Raw genomic sequence first — 19,752 nt, forward strand, 5'->3', positions numbered from 1 at the left:
CAGCCCAGTCAGTCTCTATATAACTGATGTTCCTGTCTCACAGCCCAGTCAGTCTCTATATAACTGATAGTTCCTGTCTCGCCGCCATGTCAGTCTCTATATAACTGACGGTCCTTCCTCCCTGACCCAGTCAGTCTCTAAATAACTGATGGTCCTGTATCACAGCCCAGCAAGTCTCTATATAACTGATGGTCCTGTCTCACAGCCCAGTCAGTCTCTATATAACTGATGTTCCTGTCTCACAGCCTGGTTAGTCTCTATATAACTGATGTTCCTGTCTCACAGCCCAGTCAGTCTCTATATAATTGATGGTCCTGTCTCGCAACCGAGTCAGTCTCTATATAACTGATGGTCCTATCTCACAGCCCAGTCAGTCTCTATATAACTGATGGTCCTGTCTCGCCGCCCTGTCAGTCTCCATATAACTGATGGTCCTTACTCCCTGACCCAGTCAGTCTCTATATAACTGATGGTTCTGTCTCACAGCCCAGTCAGGCTGTATATAACTGACGGTCCGGTCTCACAGCCCGGTCCTTCTCTATATAACTGATGGTCCTGTATCACAGCCCAGTCAGTCTCTGTATAACTGATGGTCCTGTCTCACAGCCCAGTCAGTCTCTATATAACTGATGTTCCTGTCTCACAGCCCAGTCAGTCTCTATATAACTGATGTTCCTGTCTCACAGCCCAGTCAGTCTCTATATAATTGATGGTCCTGTCTCGCAACCGAGTCAGTCTCTATATAACTGATGGCCCTGTCTCGCCGCCATGTCAGTCTCTATATAACTGGTGGTCCTTACACCCTGACCCAGTCAGTATCTAAATAACTGATGGTCCTGTATCACAGCCCAGCAAGTCTCTATATAACTGATGATCCTGTCTCACAACCCAGTAGGTCTCTATACAATTGATGGTCCTGTATCACAGCCCAGTCAGTCTTTATATAACTGATGGTCCTGTCTCGCCGCCCTGTCAGTCGATATATAACTGATGGCCCTTACTCCCTGACCCAGTCAGTCTCTATATAACTGATGGTCCTTACTCCCTGACCCAGTCAGTCTCTATACAATTGATGGTCGTGTATCACAGCCCAGTCAGTCTCTATATAACTGATGGTCCTGTCTCACAGCCCAGTCAGTCTCTATACAATTGATGGTCCTGTCTCACAGCCCGGTCAGTCTCTATACAATTGATGGTCCTGTATCACAGCCCAGTCAGTCTCTATATAACTGATGGTCCTATCTCACAGCCCAGTCAGTCTCTATATAACTGATGGTCCTGTCTCGCCGCCCTTTCAGTCTCCATATAACTGATGGTCCTTACTCCCTGACCGAGTCAGTCTCTATATAACTGATGGTTCTTTCTCACAGCCCAGTCAGGCTGTATATAACTGACGGTCCGGTCTCACAGCCCGGTCCTTCTCTATATAACTGATGGTCCTGTATCACAGCCCAGTCAGTCTCTATATAACTGATGGTCCTGTCTCACAGCCCAGTCAGTCTCTATATAACTGATGGTCCTGTATCACAGCCCAGTCAGTCTCTATATAACTGATGGTTCCTGTCTCACAGCCCAGTCAGTCTCTATATAATTGATGGTCCTGTCTCACAGCCCAGTCAGTCTCTATATAACTGATGGTCCTGTATCACAGCCCAGTTAGACTGTGTATAACTGATGGTCCTGTCTCACAGCCCGGTCAGTCTCTATGGAACTGATGGTTCTGTCTCACAGCCCTGTCTGTCTCTATATAATTGTCGGTCCTGTCTCAGGGCTCGGTCAGTCTCTGTATAACTGATGGTCCTGTCTCACAGCACAATCAGTCTCTGTATAACTGATGGTCCTGTCTCACAGCCCAGTCAGTCTCTATATAACTGATGGTCCTGTATCACAGCCCAGTTAGACTGTGTATAACTGATGGTCCTGTCTCACAGCCCGGTCAGTCTCTATGGAACTGATGGTCCTGTCTCACAGCCCTGTCTGTCTCTATATAATTGTCGGTCCTGTCTCAGGGCTCGGTCAGTCTCTGTATAACTGATGGTCCTGTCTCACAGCCCAATCAGACTCTATATAACTGATGGTCCTGTCTCACAGCCCAGTCAGTCTCTGTGTAACTGACGGTCCTGTCTCACAGCCCAGTCAGTCTCTGTATAACTGATGGTTCTGTATCACAGCCCAGTCAGTCTCTATAAAATTGATGGTTCTGTCTCACAGCCCAGTCAGTCTCTATATAACTGATGGTCCTGTCTCACAGCCCAGTCAGTCTCTGTGTAACTGATGGCCCTGTCTCAAAGCCCAGTCAGTCTCTGTATAACTGATGATCCTGTCTCAACGTCCAGTCAGTCTCTATATAACTGATGGTCCTGTATCACGCCCCAGTCAGTCTCTATATAACTGATGGTCCTGTCTCAAACCCCAGTCAGCCTCTATATAACTGACGGTCCTGTCTCACAGCCCAGTCAGTCTCTATATAACTGACGGTCCTGTCTCAAAGCCCAGTCAGCCTCTGTATAACTGATGTTCCTGTCTCAACGTCCAGTCAGTCTCTATATAACTGATGGTCCTGTATCACGGCCCAGTCAGTCTCTATATAACTGATGGTCCTGTCTCAAACCCCAGTCAGCCTCGATATAACTGACGGTCCTGTCTCACAGCCCAGTCAGTCTCTATATAACTGACAGTCCTGTCTCACAGCCCAGTCAGTCTATGTATAACTCATGGTTCTGTCTCAGGGCGCACTCAGTCTCTGTATAACTGACGGTCCACACTCACCGCCTGGTCAGTCTCCATATAACTGATGTTCCTGTATCACAGCCCAGTCAGTCTCTGTATAACTGATGGTCCACATTCACAGCCCAGTCAGTATCTATATAACTGATGGTCCTGTTTGACAGCCCAGTCAGACTCTATATAACTGATGGTCCTGTCTCACAGCCCAGTCAGTCTCTGTAAAACTGATGGTCCTGTATCACAGCCCAGTCAGTCTCTATGTAACTGATGGTCCTGTCTCACAGCTCATTCAGTCTCTGTATAACTGATGGTCCACATTCACAGCCCAGTCAGTATCTATATAACTGATGGTCCTGTATCACTTCCCAGTCAGTCTCTATATAACTGATGGTCCTGTCTCACATCCCAGTCAGTCTCTATATAACTGATGGTCCTGTCTCACAGCCCTGTCAGTCTCTATATAATTGATGGTCCTGTCTCACAGCCCAATCAGTCTCTATATAACTGATGGTCCTGTCTCACAGCACAGTCAGTCTCTATATAACTGATGGCCCTGTCTCAGAGCCCAGTCAGTCTCTATATAACTGATGGTCCTGTATCACAGCCCAGTCAGTTTCTATATAACTGATGGTCCTGTCTCACAGCCCAGTCAGTCTGTATATAACTGACGGTCCGGTCTCACAGACCGGTCAGTCTCTATATAACTGATTGTCCACAGTCATAGCCCAGTCAGTCTCTATATAACTGATGGTCCTGTCTCACAGCCCAGTCAGTCTCTATATAACTGATGGTCATGTCTCACAGCCTAGTCAGTCTCTATATAACTGATGGTCCTGTCTCGCAACCCAGTCAGTCTCTATATAACTGATGGTCCTGTCGCGCCACCCTGTTAGTCTCTATATAACTGATGGTCCTTACTCCCTGACCCAGTCAGTCTCTATAACTGATGGTCCTGTCTCACAGCCCAGCAAGTCTCTATATAACTGATGGTCCTGTCTCACAACTCAGTAGGTCTCTATACAATTGATGGTCCTGTATCACAGCCCAGTCAGTCTCTATATAACTGATGGTCCTGTCTCACAGCCCAGTCAGCCGCTATACAATTGATGATCCTGTCTCCCAACCCAGTCAGTCTCTATATAATTGTCGGTCCTGTCTCAGGGCTCGGTCGGTCTCTGTATAACTGATGGTCCTGTCTCACAGCCCAATCAGACTCTATATAACTGATGGTCCTGTCTCACAGCCCAGTCAGTCTCTGTGTAACTGACGGTCCTGTCTCACAGCCCAGTCAGTCTCTGTATAACTGATGGTTCTGTATCACAGCCCAGTCAGTCTCTATAAAATTGATGGTTCTGTCTCACAGCCCAGTCAGTCTCTATATAACTGATGGTCCTGTCTCACAGCCCAGTCAGTCTCTGTGTAACTGATGGCCCTGTCTCAAAGCCCAGTCAGTCTCTGTATAACTGATGATCCTGTCTCAACGTCCAGTCAGTCTCTATATAACTGATGGTCCTGTATCACGCCCCAGTCAGTCTCTATATAACTGATGGTCCTGTCTCAAACCCCAGTCAGCCTCTATATAACTGACGGTCCTGTCTCACAGCCCAGTCAGTCTCTATATAACTGACGGTCCTGTCTCAAAGCCCAGTCAGCCTCTGTATAACTGATGTTCCTGTCTCAACGTCCAGTCAGTCTCTATATAACTGATGGTCCTGTATCACGGCCCAGTCAGTCTCTATATAACTGATGGTCCTGTCTCAAACCCCAGTCAGCCTCGATATAACTGACGGTCCTGTCTCACAGCCCAGTCAGTCTCTATATAACTGACAGTCCTGTCTCACAGCCCAGTCAGTCTATGTATAACTCATGGTTCTGTCTCAGGGCGCACTCAGTCTCTGTATAACTGACGGTCCACACTCACCGCCTGGTCAGTCTCCATATAACTGATGTTCCTGTATCACAGCCCAGTCAGTCTCTGTATAACTGATGGTCCACATTCACAGCCCAGTCAGTATCTATATAACTGATGGTCCTGTTTGACAGCCCAGTCAGACTCTATATAACTGATGGTCCTGTCTCACAGCCCAGTCAGTCTCTGTAAAACTGATGGTCCTGTATCACAGCCCAGTCAGTCTCTATGTAACTGATGGTCCTGTCTCACAGCTCATTCAGTCTCTGTATAACTGATGGTCCACATTCACAGCCCAGTCAGTATCTATATAACTGATGGTCCTGTATCACTTCCCAGTCAGTCTCTATATAACTGATGGTCCTGTCTCACATCCCAGTCAGTCTCTATATAACTGATGGTCCTGTCTCACAGCCCTGTCAGTCTCTATATAATTGATGGTCCTGTCTCACAGCCCAATCAGTCTCTATATAACTGATGGTCCTGTCTCACAGCACAGTCAGTCTCTATATAACTGATGGTCCTGTCTCACAGCCCAGTCAGTCTCTATATAACTGATGGTCATGTCTCACAGCCTAGTCAGTCTCTATATAACTGATGGTCCTGTCTCGCAACCCAGTCAGTCTCTATATAACTGATGGTCCTGTATCACAGCCCAGTCAGTCTCTATTTTACTGATGGTCCTGTCTCACAGCCCAGTCAGTCTCTATATAACTGATGTTCCTGTCTCACAGCCTGGTCAGTCTCTATATAACTGATGTTCCTGTCTCACAGCCCAGTCAGTCTCTATATAACTGATGTTCCTGTCTCACAGCCCAGTCAGTCTCTATATAACTGATGGTTCCTGTCTCGCCGCCATGTCAGTCTCTATATAACTGATGGTCCTTACTCCATGACCCAGTCAGTCTCTAAATAACTGATGGTCCTGTATCACAGCCCAGCAAGTCTCTATATAACTGATGGTCCTGTCTCACAGCCCAGTCAGTCTCTATATAACTGATGGTCAAGTCTCACAGCCTAGTCAGTCTCTATATAACTGATGGTCCTGTCTCGCAACCCAGTCAGTCTCTATATAACTGATGGTCCTGTCTCACAGCCCAGTCAGTCTCTATTTTACTGATGGTCCTGTCTCACAGCCCAGTCAGTCTCTATATAACTGATGTTCCTGTCTCACAGCCTGGTCAGTCTCTATATAACTGATGTTCCTGTCTCACAGCCCAGTCAGTCTCTATATAACTGATGTTCCTGTCTCACAGCCCAGTCAGTCTCTATATAACTGATGGTTCCTGTCTCGCCGCCATGTCAGTCTCTATATAACTGATGGTCCTTACTCCATGACCCAGTCAGTCTCTATTTTACTGATGGTCCTGTCTCACAGCCCAGTCAGTCTCTATATAACTGATGGTCCTGTCTCACAGCCCAGTCAGTCTCTATATAACTGATGTTCCTGTCTCACAGCCTGGTCAGTCTCTATATAACTGATGTTCCTGTCTCACAGCCCAGTCAGTCTCTCTATAATTGATGGTCCTGTCTCGCAACCGAGTCAGTCTCTGTATAACTGATGGTCCTGTCTCGCCGCCATGTCAGTCTCTATATAACTGATGGTCCTTACACCCTGACCCAGTCAGTCTCTAAATAACTGATGGTCCTGTATCACAGCCCAGCATGTCTCTATATAACTGATGGTCCTGTCTCACAGCCCAGTCAGTCTTTGTATAACTGATGGTCCTGTCTCACAGCCCAGTCAGTCTCTATATAATTGATGGTCCTGTCTCACAGCCCAGTCAGTCTCTATATAACTGATGGTCCTGTCTCACAGCCCAGTCAGTCTTTGTATAACTGATGGTCCTGTCTCACAGCCCAGTCAGTCTCTATATAACTGATGGTTCCTGTCTCATAGCCCAGTCAGTCTCTATGTAATTGATGGTCCTGTCTCACAGCCCAGTCAGTCTCTATATAAATGACGGTCACAATAGACAATAGACAATAGGTGCAGGAGTAGGCCATTCTGCCCTTCGACCCTGCACCACCATTCAATATGATCATGCCTGATCATCCTACATCAGTATCCTGTTCCTGCCTTATCTCCATAACCCTAGTTTCCACTATCCTTGAGAGCTCTATCCAACTCTTTCTTTTATGAATCCAGAGACTGGGCCTCCACTGCCCTCTGGGGCAGAGCATTCCACACAGCCACCACTCTCTGGGTGAAGACGTTTCTCCTCATCTCTGTCCTAAATGGTCTACCCCGTAATTTTAAGCTGTGTCCTCTGGTTCGGCACTCACCCAGCAGCCGAAACATGTTTTCTGCCTCCAGAGTGTCCAATCCTTTCATAATCTTATATGCCTCAATCAGTTCCCCTCTCAGTCTTCTAAACTCAAGGGTATACAAGCCCAGTCGCTTCAGTCTTTCAGTGTAAGGTAATCCCACCATTCCAGGAATTGGCCACGTGCACCTACGCTGCACTCCCTCAATAGCCAGAATGTCTTTCCTCAAATTTGGAGACCAGAACTGCACACAATACCCCAGGTGTGGTCTCACCAGGGCCCTGTACAGCTGCAGAAGCACCTCTTTGCTTCTATACTCAATCCCTTTTGTTATGAAGGCCAGCATGCTATTAGCCTTCTTCACTACCTGCTGTACCTGCATGCTTACCTTCATTGACTGGTGTACAAGAACACCCAGATCTCTCTGTACTGCCCCTTTATCTAACTTGACTCCATTTAGGTAGTAATCTGCCTTCCTGTTCTTGCCACCAAAGTGGATAACTATACACTTATCCACATTAAACTGCATGTGCCATGCATCTGACCACTCACCTAACCTGTCCAGGTCACCCTGTAATCTCCTAACATCCTCTTCACATTTCACCCTGCCACCCAGCTTTGTATCATCAGCAAATTTGCTAATGTTATTGCTAATACCATCTTCTATATCATTAATATATATTGCAAAAAGCTGCGGTCCCAGCACGGATCCCTGCGGTACCTCACTGGTCACTGTCTGCCATTCCGAAATGGAGCCGTTTATCACTACCCTTTGTTTCCTATCAGCCAACCAACTTTCAATCCAAGTTAGTACTTTGCCCCCAATACCATGTGCCCTAATTTTGCTCACTAGCCTCCTATGTGGGAGCTTATCAAAAGCTTTCTGAAAGTCCAGGTACACCACATCTACTGGATCTCCCTCGTCCATCTTCAGAGTTACATCCTCAAAAAATTCCAGAAGATTAGTCAAGCATGATTTCCCCTTCATAAATCCATGCTGACTCTGACCTATCCTGTTATTACGATCCAGATGTGTCGTAATTTCATCCTTTATAATTGACTCCAGCATCTTTCCCACCTCTGAGGTCAGACTAACTGGTCTATAATTTCCTGCTTTCTCTCTCCCACCTTTCTTAAAAAGTGGTACAACATTAGCCATCCTCCAATCCGCAGGAACTGATCCTGAATCTATCAAACTCTGGAAAATAATCACCAACGCATCCACGATTTCTCGAGCCACCTCCTTCAGTACCCTGGGATGCAGACCATCAGGCCCCAGGGACTTATCAACCTTCAGACCTAACTGTCTCTCTAACACCAATTCCTGGAAAATATAAGTTCCCTAAGTTCAGGTCCTTCAGCCACTGTTACCTCAGGGAGATTGCTTGTGTCTTCCCCAGTGAACACAGATCTGAAGTACCAATTCAATTCTTCTGCCATTTCTTTGTTCCCCGTAATCTCTTCCCCTGTTTCTGTCTTCAAGGCCCCAATTTTAGTCTTAACCATTTTTTTGCCTTTCACATAAGTAAATATCCTCCTTTATATTATTGGCCAGTTTACCTTCGTACCTCATTTTTTCTCTGCATATTTCCTTCTTAGTAATGCTCTGTTGTTCTTTAAAAGCTTCCCAGTCCTCCGTTTTCCCACTTACCTTTGCTATGTTATACTTTTTCTCTTTTAACTTTATATGTTTCTTAGCTTCCCTCGTCAGCCACGGCCACCCATGCCTCCTCCTGGGATCTTTCTTCCTTTTTGGAATGAACTGATCCTGCATCTTCTGCATTATACACAGAAATATCTGCCATTGTACTTCCACTGTCATCCCTGCTAAGGTATTGTACCATTGAAATTTGGCCACCTCCTCCCTCATAGCTCCATAGTTCCCTTTATTCAACAGAAATATTGTCACTTCCGATTGTACCCTCTCCCTCTCAAATTGCAGATTGAAGCTTATTCTTTATCACAGCCCAGTCAGTCTCTATATAATTGACGGTCCTGTCTCAGAGCTCGGTCAGTCATGTCTCACAGCCCAGTCATGCTGTGTATAACTGATGGTCCTGTCTCACAGCCCAGTCAGTCTCTGTATAACTGACGGTCCTGTCTCACAGTCCAGTCAGTATATGTATAACTGATGGTCCTGTCTCACAGCCCAGTCAGTCTCTATATAACTGATGGTCCTGTATCACAGCCCTGTTAGCCTCTATATACTGATGGTCCAGTATCACATCCCAGTCAGTCTCTATATAACTAACGTTCCTGTCTCACAGCCCAGTCAGTCTCTATATAACTGATGGTCCTGTATCACAGCCCAGTCAGTCTCTATATAACTGATGGTCCTGTATCACAGCCCAGTTAGCCTCTATATACTGATGGTCCAGTATCACATCCCAGTCAGTCTCTACATAACTAACATTCCTGTCTCACAGCCCAGTCAGTCTCTATATAACTGATGGTCTTGTATCACAGCCCAGTCAGTCTCTATATAACTGAAGGTCCTGTAACACAGCCCAGTCAGTCTCTATATAACTGAAGGTCCTGTATCACAGCCCAGTCAGTCTCTGTATAACTGAAGGTCCTGTCCCAGTCAGTCTCTGTATAACTGATTGTCCTGTAGCTGTATCACAGCCCAGTCAGTCTCTATATAACTGATGATCCTGACTCACAGCCCAGTCATTCTCTATATAACTGATGGCCCTGTCTCACAGCCCAGTCAGTCTCTGTATAACTGATGGTCCTGTATCTCAGCTCAGTCAGCCTCTATATAACTGATGGCACTGTCTCAGAGCCCAGTCAGTCTCTATATAACTGGTGGTCCTATCTCACAGCCCAGTCAGTCTCTATATAACTGATGTTCCTGTCTCACAGCCCAGTCAGTCTCTATATAACTGATGGTCCTGTCTCACAGCCCAGTCAGTCTCTGTATAACTGATGGTCCTGTCTCACAGCCCAGTCAGTCTCGATATAACTGAAGGTCCTGTATCACAGCCCAGTCAGTCTCTGTATAACTGATGGTCCTGTATCACAGCTCAGTCAGTCTCTATATAACTGATGGTCCTGTATCACAGCCCAGTCAGTTTCTATATAACTGATGGTCCTGTATCACAGCCCAGTCAGTTTCTATATAACTGATGTTCCTGTATCACAGCCCAGTCAGTCTCTTTATAACTGATGGTCCTGTATCACAGCCCAGTCAGTCTCTATATAACTGATGGTCCTGTCTCACAGCCCAGTCAGTCTCTCTATAACTGATGGTTCTGTCTCACAGCCCAGTCAGTCTCTATATAACTGATGGTCCTGTATCACAGCCCAGTCAGTCTCTATATAACTGATGGTCCTGTCTCTCAGCCCAGCAAGTCTCTATATAACTGATGGTCCTCTCTCACAGCCCAGTCGGTCTCTATATAACTGATGGTCCTGTCTCACAGCCCAGTCAGTCTCTATATAATTGATGGTCCTGTATCACAGCCCAGTCAGTCTCTATATAATTCATGGTCCTGTATCACAGCCCGGTCAGTCTCTATATAATTGATGGTCCTGTATCACAGCCCGGTCAGTCTCTATATAACTGATGGTTCTGTCTCACTGCCTAGTCAGTGTCTGTATAACTGATGGTCCTGTATCACAGCCCAGTTAGTCTGTATATAACTGATGGTCCTGTATCACAGCCCAGTCAGTCTGTATATAACTGATGGTCCTGTCTCACAGCCGAGTCAGTCTCTATATAACTGATGGTTCTGTCTCACAGCCCAGTCAGTCTCTATATAACTGATGGTCCTGTATCACAGCCCAGTCAGTCTCGATATAACTGATGGTCCTGTCTCACAGCCGAGTCAGTCTCTATATAACTGATGGTTCTGTCTCACAGCCCAGTCAGTCTCTATATAACTGATGGTCCTGTCTCACAGCCCAGTCAGTCCCGATATAACTGATGGTCCTCTCTCACAGCCCAGTCGGTCTCTATATAACTGATGGTCCTGTCTCACAGCCCAGTCAGTCTCTATATAATTGATGGTCCTGTATCACAGCCCGGTCAGTCTCTATATAACTGATGGTTCTGTCTCACTGCCTAGTCAGTGTCTGTATAACTGATGGTCCTGTCTCTCAGCCCAGTCAGTCTCTATATAACTGATGGTTCTGTCTCACAGCCCAGTCAGTCTCTATATAACTGATGGTCCTGTCTCACAGCCCAGTCAGTTCCGATATAACTGATGGTCCTGTCTCACAGCCCAGTCAGTCTCTATATAACTGATGGTCCTGTCTCACAGCCCAGTCAGTCTCTATATAACTAATGGTCCTGTATCACAGCCCGGTCAGTCTCTATATAACTGATGGTTCTGTCTCACTGCCTAGTCAGTGTCTTTATAACTGATGGTCCTGTATCACAGCCCAGTCAGTCTGTATATAACTGATGGTCCTGTCTCACAGCCGAGTCAGTCTCTACATAACTGATGGTCCTGTCTCAGAGCCCAGTTAGTCTCAATATCACTGATTGTCCTGTATCACAGCCCAGTCAGTCTCATCTCAGTGATGGAATCTTGTCCATTTATATGTAATTTAACAATGGACCTGCCTCATTCATAATTTGATCAGCCTTACTGAAACCTTTGATCTTTTCTCGTCTCGCTTAGCATTTCTGTATGATTATATGACTCCATATGGTTACACCGGCTGCCACTCCCCTGCTTCCCCCTTTGTCCTGTGGCAGAAATCTCAGCAGAAATACTTGACTGTCATCATGGCAAAGGCTGGAGTATACTTTGTTGTGTCCAAAGCATATATCATTGCCTTAAGATGGGATATGTGCCCATGTCCACTAGCCTCTTGTATTTGATATGTTCCTTTTTACCAATCCATAGTGATCTTGTCATTGTAGACTAGCTGCAGTGTCGGAAACACTGTGGTTTTCATTTACACTTCTAACCGGAGCATTTTCTGTCCTCCTCCCTGGTGTCCCCCTGCAGGTAGAACTCTGTTCAGCAGAGAGCAAGCCCTTGAGCAGCACTGGTCTGCCAGAGGAGGCAACCACCGAAGCTATATCCCTGGTAAGTACACTGTCCGAGTGCAATTGACATGTTCGAACATTCGTTCCTGAATCTTCTCTCCCTCAACCTGTTGCAGATACTGGACCACTTCCACTTTAACAAAGGGCAGATGGGCACTTGGGAATTGGCTGAGAGCAGTGCCAATCAGTTATCTCAGCCAGTTTTGCAATTTGAGAATGACACCCTGAATTGATACTTTCCGTGGCAAGAAAAGGATGTTGCTAAATGGCTGCAGCATTCCCTGACGACTGATAGGGAGTAGACAATAGACAATAGGTGCAGGAGTAGACCATTCAGCCCTTCGAGCCTGCACCGCCATTCAATATGATCATGCCTGACCATTCCTAATCAGTATCCTGTTCCTGCCTTATCTCCATAACCCTTGATTCCACTATCTTTGAGAGCTCTATCCAACTCTTTCTTAAATGAATCCAGAGACTGGGCCTCCACTGCCCTCTGGGGCAGAGCATTCCACACAGCCACCACTCTCTGGGTGAAGACGTTTCTCCTCATCTCTGTCCTAAATGGTCTACCCCGTAGTTTTAAGCTATGTCCTCTGGTTCGGCATTTACCCATCAGCGGAAACATGTTTCCTGCTGCCAGAGTGTCCAATCCTTTCATAATCTTATACGTCTCAATCAGATCCCCTCTCAGTCTTCTAAACTCAAGGGTATACAAGCCCAGTCGCTTCAGTCTTTCAGTGTAAGGTAATCCCGCCATTCCAGGAATTGACCTCGTGAACCTACGCTGCACTCCCTCAATAGCCAGAATGTCTTTCCTCAAATTTGGAGACCAGAACTGCACAAAGTACTCCAGGTGTGGTCTCATCAAAGCCCTGTATAACTGCAGAAGCACCTCTTTGCTTCTATACTCAATTCCTCTTGTTATGAAGGCCAGCATGCTATTAGCATTCCTCACTACCTGCTGTACCTGCATGCTTACCTTCATTGACTGGTGTACAAGAACACCCAGATCTCTCTGTACTGCCCCTTTACCAAACTTGATTCCATTGAGGTAGTAATCTGCCTTCCCGTTCTTGCCACCAAAGTGAATAACCACACATTTATCCACATTAAACTGCATCTGCCATGCATCTGCCCACTCACCTAACCTGTCCAGGTCACCCTGTAATCTCCTAACATCCTCATCACATTTCACCCTGCCACCCAGCTTAGTATCATCAGCAAATTTGCTAATGTTATTGCTAATACCATCTTCTATATCATTAACATATATTGTAAAAAGCTGCGGTCCCAGCACTGATCCCTGTGGTACCCCACTGGTCACTGCCATTCCGAAATGGAGCCATTTATCACTACTCTTTGTTTCCTATCAGCCAACCAATTTTCAATCCAAGTTAGTACTTTTCCCCCAATACCATGCGCCCTAATTTTACTCACTAACCTCCTGTGTGGGACTTTATCAAAAGCTTTCTGAAAGTCCAGGTACACTACATTTACTGGATCTCCCTCGTCCATCTTCAGAGTTACATCCTCAAAAAATTCCAGAAGATTAGTCAAGCATGATTTCCCCTTCATAAATCCATGCTGACTCTGTCCTATCCTGTTACTACTATCCAGATGTGCCGTAATTTTATAATAGACTCCAGCATCTTTCCCACCTCTGAGGTCAGACTAACTGGTCTATAATTTCCTGCTTTCTCTCGCCCACCTTTCTTAAAAAATGGTATAACATTAGCCACTCTCCAATCCTTAGGAACCGACTCCGAATCTATCGAACTCTGGAAAATAATCACCAATGCATCCACGATTTCTCGAGCCACCTCCTTCAGTACCCTGGGATATAGACCATCAGGCCCCGGAGACTTATCAACCTTCAGACCTAACAGTCTCTCCAACACCAAATCCTGGCAAATATAAATTCCCTTCAGTTCAGGTTCTTCAGCCACTGTTACCTCAGGGAGATTGCTTGTGTCTTCCCCAGTGAACACAGATCTGAAGTACCCATTTAATTCCTCTGCCATTTCTTTGTTCCTAGTAATATATTCCCCTGTTGCTGTCTTCAAGGGCCCAATTTTTGTCCTAACCATTTTTTTGCCTTGCACATACCTAAAAAAGCTCTTACTATCCTCCTTTATATTATTGGCCAATTTACCTTCGTACCTCATTTTTCCTCTGCGTATTTCCTTCTTAGTAATTCTCTCTTGCTCTTTAAAAGCTTCCCAGTCCTCAGTTTTCCCACTTATTTTTGCTATGTTGTACTTTTTCTCTTTTAACTTTATATGTTTCTTAACTTCCCTCGTCAGCCACGGCCACCCATGCCTCCTCCTGGGATCTTTCTTCCTTTTTGGAATGAACTGATCCTGCATCTTCTGCATTATACACAGAAATATCCGCCATTGTTCCTCCACGGTCATCCCTGCTAATGTATTGCACCATTGAACTTTGGCCAGCTCCTCCCTCATAGCTCCATAGTTCCCTTTATTCAACAGAAGTACTGTCACTTCCGACTGTACCCTCTCCCTCTCAAATTGCAGATTGAAGCTTATTGTATTATGGTCACTACTTCCCAATGGCTCCTTCATTTCGAGGTCTCTGACCAATTCTGGTTCGTTACACAATACCAGATCCAGAATTGCCTTCTCCCTGGTCAGCTCCAGCACCAGCTGCTCTAAGAATCCATCTCTGAGGCACTCCATAAAGTCTCTTTCTTGTGGCCCAATACCATCCTGATTCTCCCAGTCTACCTGCATGTTGAAAGCCCCATAACAACTGTAGTGACATCTTTGCGACAGGCCAATTTCAGCTCCTGATTGAACTTACATCTGACATCCAGACTACTGTTTGGGACCTGTAGATAACTCCCAAGAGGGTCTTTTTACCCTTAGAATTTCTCAGCTCTATCCATACTGACTCTACACCCCCTGATTCTAGGTCCCCCCGCGCAAGGGACTGAATATCGTCCCTTACCAACAAGGCCACCCCACCCCCTCTGCCCGTCAGTCTGTCCTTACGATAGCACGTGTAGCCTTGAATATTCATTTCCCAGGCCCTGTCCACTTGAAGCCATGTCTCAGTTATCCCCACAATATCGTATCTGCCAATTTCCAAAAGAGCCTCAAGCTCATCCATCTTATTTCTAATGCTTCGTGCATTCGTGTATAGTATTTTTAATTTGTTACTGCTCTCACCCTTCCCATCAACTCCTATTTCACTCAACCTTACAGCATGATCCCTTTCCGAGTTTTCTGCCTCATTGATACAGTTGTCTTTCTTGACTTCTCTTGTTCTAACTTTCCCTTCAATTTCCTTTTTAAACATCCAGTTTGTCCCCTCCCTCCCGAGTAGCTCATATTCAATAGTGTAACAAGAAGAAGAAATGAGCTCCTGCACTCACTGTTTAGAGAGGTGGGTGGAAAATCAGTCAGTCTGCTATTTCCCCCATGCTCATTGACAATGTCCACACTTAATGGGGCAACGTTGCTCCTGACCACCCACCCTTTTTCGAACTATAAACATTTTGTCTTATTAATTTTGAAGTCCCTTAAAAGTTTTCTTTGAGAATCTCTTTTCATATCTCTTATAAGCTGCTTTGTGGCCTCTTGCAGATCTTTCTCATTCAGCAGTATCTGTGTTTTATTTTTGCATTTCTGTCAGCGCTTTCTTTTAGTTTTATGCTGTGCCCTATCTCTTTAATTGTCCGTTTCTATTGTTCCTGTGAAGTGGAGCTTTTCTCTGTCAGGGATATAAATGGGTTTTGTATTGTATTATAGTTTCTTTAAACATCCTCCACTAGTTTTTATTTGTTTTATTCAAAAGCAGCTTAAAAACATAGAACATAGAACAGTACAGTGCTGGAACAGGCCCTTCAGCTCACTATGTCTGTGCCAACCATGATGCCAATCCAAACTAATCCCATCTGCCTGCAGGCAGTCCATACTCTACTATTTTCTGCCTGTTCATGTGTCTGTCTAAATGCCTCTTAAATATTGCCAATGAGTCTGCTTCTACCACCTTCCTTGGCAGTGCTTTCCAGGCACCTATCACCCCCTCCATAGAAAAACTTGCCTCACACATCTCTTTTAAACATTTCCCCTCTCACTTTAAACCTTTGCCCCCTAATATTTGATATTTCCACACTGGAGAAAAGACTATCCATCGTATCCATGCCTGTTAAAATTCCATATAATTCTATCTGGTCACCCTGAAACCTCCAAAGCTCGAATGAAAAAAATATAAGTTTGTTCAACCACTCCTTATAGTTAATACACTTCCATCCAAGCAAGATCCTAGTAAACCTCTTCTGTACGCTCTCCAAAATCTCCACATCCTTCCTGTAGTGTGCCAACCAGAACTGCACACAATGCTCCAAACATGGCCTGACTAAAGTCTTGTACAGCTGCAACGTGACTTGCCAACTTTTATACCCAACGCCCCAGTTGGCGAAGGCAGGCATGCCACACACCTTCTTTACCACCTTATCCACATGTGTTGTCACTTTCAGGGAGCCATAGACTTGCGCCCTAAGATCCCTCTGTATCTCAATGCTCCTCAGGGTCCTATCATTGCTCTATACTTTCCTGTTACATTTGACCTCCCACAATGCATCAGCTCACAGTTGTCCAGATTAAATTCCATTTGCCATTTTTCCACCCAGCTTTCCAACTGATCTATATCCTGTTGTATCCTTTGACAACCTTCCACAACTCCACCAATTTTTTGTGCCATCTGCAAACTTACTAATCAAACCACTGACATTTTATACAAATCATTTATAGATTACAAACAATAGATGTTCCAACACTGATCTTTGTAGAACACCAATGGTCACAGATGTCCAGCAGGAAAACACCTATCCTCTGTCTTCTATGACCAAGCCAAATTTCTATCCAACTGTACAACTCACCAGGATCCCCTGTGTCTTAATCTTCTGGGCCAGCCTACCATGAGGGACCTTTCAAATGCTTTAGTAAAGTCCATGTGGACAACATCCATTGCCTTACCCTCATCAATCATCTTTGTCACTTCCTTGAAAAGCTTCACCCAATTTGTGAGGCCATTCCTTTCCCGTACAAATCCATGCTGACTATCCCTAAGAAGTCCATTCTTCTCCAAATGTGAGTAAATCCTGTCCCTAAGAATCTTCTCCAATAATTTCTCTACCACTCTTGAAAGGTTACCTGCTTTTAATTTCCTGGATTACCTTGTTGCCCTTTGTAAACAAAGGAACAACATTGGCTGTTTTGCAGTCTTCTGGGACCTCACTTGTGGCTAAAGAGGATACAAAGATCTCTGTCTAGACTCAGCAAGCTTTTCCCTTGCCGTATTCATCATAAAGTCTTAGAGTCATACAGCATGGAAACAAACTCTTTGGTCCAACTCATCTGTGCTGACCAGATATCTCAATCTAATCTAGTCCCATTTGCCAGCATTTGGCCTTTTTCTCTCTAAACCCTTTGTATTCATATGCACATCCAGATGCCTTTTAAATGTTGTAATTGTACCAGCCTCCACCACTTCCTTTGACAGCTCATTCCATACATGCACCACCTTCTCTGTGAAATCGTTACCCCTCAGGTCTCTTTTAAATCTTTCCCCTTGCACTGTAAACCTTTGTTGTTTAGTTTTGGACTCCCCTGCCCTAACGAAAAGATCTTGGCTATTCAACCTATCAATGCCCCTCATGATTTTATATACCTTTGTAAGGTCACCCCTGAGTCTCTGACACTCCAGGGAAAAATATCTCAGCCTATTCAGCCTCACCTTCTAACTCAAACTTTCCAGTCCCATTAACATCCTGGTAAATCTTTTCTGAACCTTCTCCAGTCAGTAATATCCTTCCTATAGCAGGGCAACCAGCACTGTCCACAGTATTCCAGAAGAGGCCACACCAGCGTCCTGTACAGCAGCAACGTGAGCTCCTTTCTTCAGCATTATGATAATTGAAGGCAGGTGTACCAAATGCATTCTTCATCGCCCTGATAGATCCCATCAGTCTCTGGGAACTTAGCTGCCTGAAGGCTTTTCAAGCTATTTAATTTTCTTTTCCTTTTTTTCCGATCTTTTTTCAGTCCATCCCCCAAACTGAGGAGATTCTAAATCTCCTGGTTATATATATATATTTTCTTTTTTCTTTTTATCTATTCCCCACACTACTGCCTAACTGCAGTAGTGTTTATATTTTCCCCATCACCCATGTTGTGTGTGTGCAGGTGTGAGACACAGTAAAAGACAACATGTGTACAAATCTTTATTCAATTTCCATCACCAGGAAGAAAGAAAACAGCAGAATGGCCAGTGACAATCAGTGCCCTTCTCATCAAGCCATTTAACCCTTCCTCCCTCTTAATATCTATTTGTCCCAGAGCATCAACATACACCCCCCTAATCTTACCATCGTCCATCTCCTCTTTTGTTACTACTTATGCAAGGTACTGATTAAGGATCTCCCACACTTCCTCTGATTCCATGCATAAATCCCCAACACCCCCCCCCCCCCCACACACGCACACATATGTTCTTGAATGGACCTGCCCTTTCTCCAGTTACCCTCTTGCTCCTAATATGCAACAAGATGTCTTGGTATTCTCCTTAGTCTTACTTGCCTAATATTATATTTCATGGCCTCTTCTAGTCCTCCAAATTTAAGTTATTTTCTGCTTCTGATCTATTCCTCAAGGGCTTTTTCTGATTTCAGTTTCCTAAACCTTATGTATGCTTCCTTTTTCTTTTTGACTAATCTTTCAATATGTCTTGTCATCCAAGGTTTCTGAATCTTGTTGTCCTTACCTTTCATTCTCACAGGTACATCCTAGTCCTGAACTCTGATCAACTTGTATTTAAAAGACTGCCACATGTCAGAATGGATTTTCCATCAAACAGCAACCCCCTGTAACTTCTCCAATTCCTGCCTAATTCTGTTGTAGTTAGCCTTCCCCTAATTTAGCAATTTTACCTGAGGATTAGTCTTATCCTTTTCCATAACTGTCTTAAAACTTAGAGAACTATGATCACTGTTCCCAAAATGGTCCTCCACTGAAACATTGTTTACGTGGCCAGAGTCATTTCCCAAAAGTAAGTCCAATACAGCCCCTTCCCTCATTGGACTATCTACGTATTGTTTCAAGAATCCCTCCTGGATTCACCCAACAAATTCTGGCCGACTTAAGCCCCTGGCACTAAGGGAGTCCCAGTCAATATGGGGGAAGTTAAAGCCATCCATTACAATAACCCTGTTGTTTTTACATCTTTCCATGACCTGCTTACATATTTGTTCCTCTATCTCCCGCTGCCTTTGGTATAACCTCATCAAAGTGATTGCACTTTTCTTGTTCCTGGAACCTACCACGATAGCCTCTCTGGATGAGCCCTTCAGTATATCCTCCCTCAGTACAGCTCTGATATTCTCCTTAATCAGTAATGCAACTCCCCCACCCCCTTTATATATTGCTTTTATATATTTCCTTTATATATTAGTTGCGGAACAAGAGAGTTTGGAGTGCAGGTTCATAGCTCCTTGAAAGTGGAGTCGCAGGTAGATAGGATAGTGAAGAAGGCGTTTGGTATGCTTTCCTTTATTGGTCAGAGTACTGAATACAAGAGTTGGGAGGTCATGTTGCAGCTGTACAGGACATTGGTTGGGCCACTGTTGGAATATTGCATGCAGTTCTGCTCTCCTTTCTATCGGAAAGATGTTGTGAAACTTGAAAGGGTTCAGAGAAGATTTACAAGGATGTTGCCAGGGTTGGAGGATCTGAGCTATAGGGAGGGGCTGTACAGGCAGGGGCTGTTTCCCCTGGAGCGTCGGAGGCTGAGGGGTGACCTTATAGAGGTTTACAAAATCAGG

The 19,752-nt window shown here is 45.0% G+C and overlaps 1 protein-coding gene across 4 annotated transcripts in view; it reads left to right on the plus strand.

Annotated features, from left to right (window-relative positions):
• The window catches only part of LOC122552344 (phosphofurin acidic cluster sorting protein 2), a 772,803-nt gene that overhangs the window by 403,645 nt on the left and 349,406 nt on the right, over positions 1-19,752 (plus strand). For all 4 annotated transcript variants that reach the window (XM_087984748.1, XM_087984739.1, XM_087984743.1 and 1 more), the window contains one exon: positions 11,866-11,946. In XM_087984748.1, the coding sequence (XP_087840874.1) occupies positions 11,866-11,946 (81 nt within the window). The remainder of the gene's footprint in view (positions 1-11,865; positions 11,947-19,752) is intronic.

This window comes from Chiloscyllium plagiosum, unplaced genomic scaffold, assembly GCF_037043375.1.
Source record: "Chiloscyllium plagiosum isolate Xiang-an unplaced genomic scaffold, Cpla_swu_hap1 HiC_scaffold_3, whole genome shotgun sequence".
NCBI lineage: Eukaryota > Metazoa > Chordata > Chondrichthyes > Orectolobiformes > Hemiscylliidae > Chiloscyllium > Chiloscyllium plagiosum.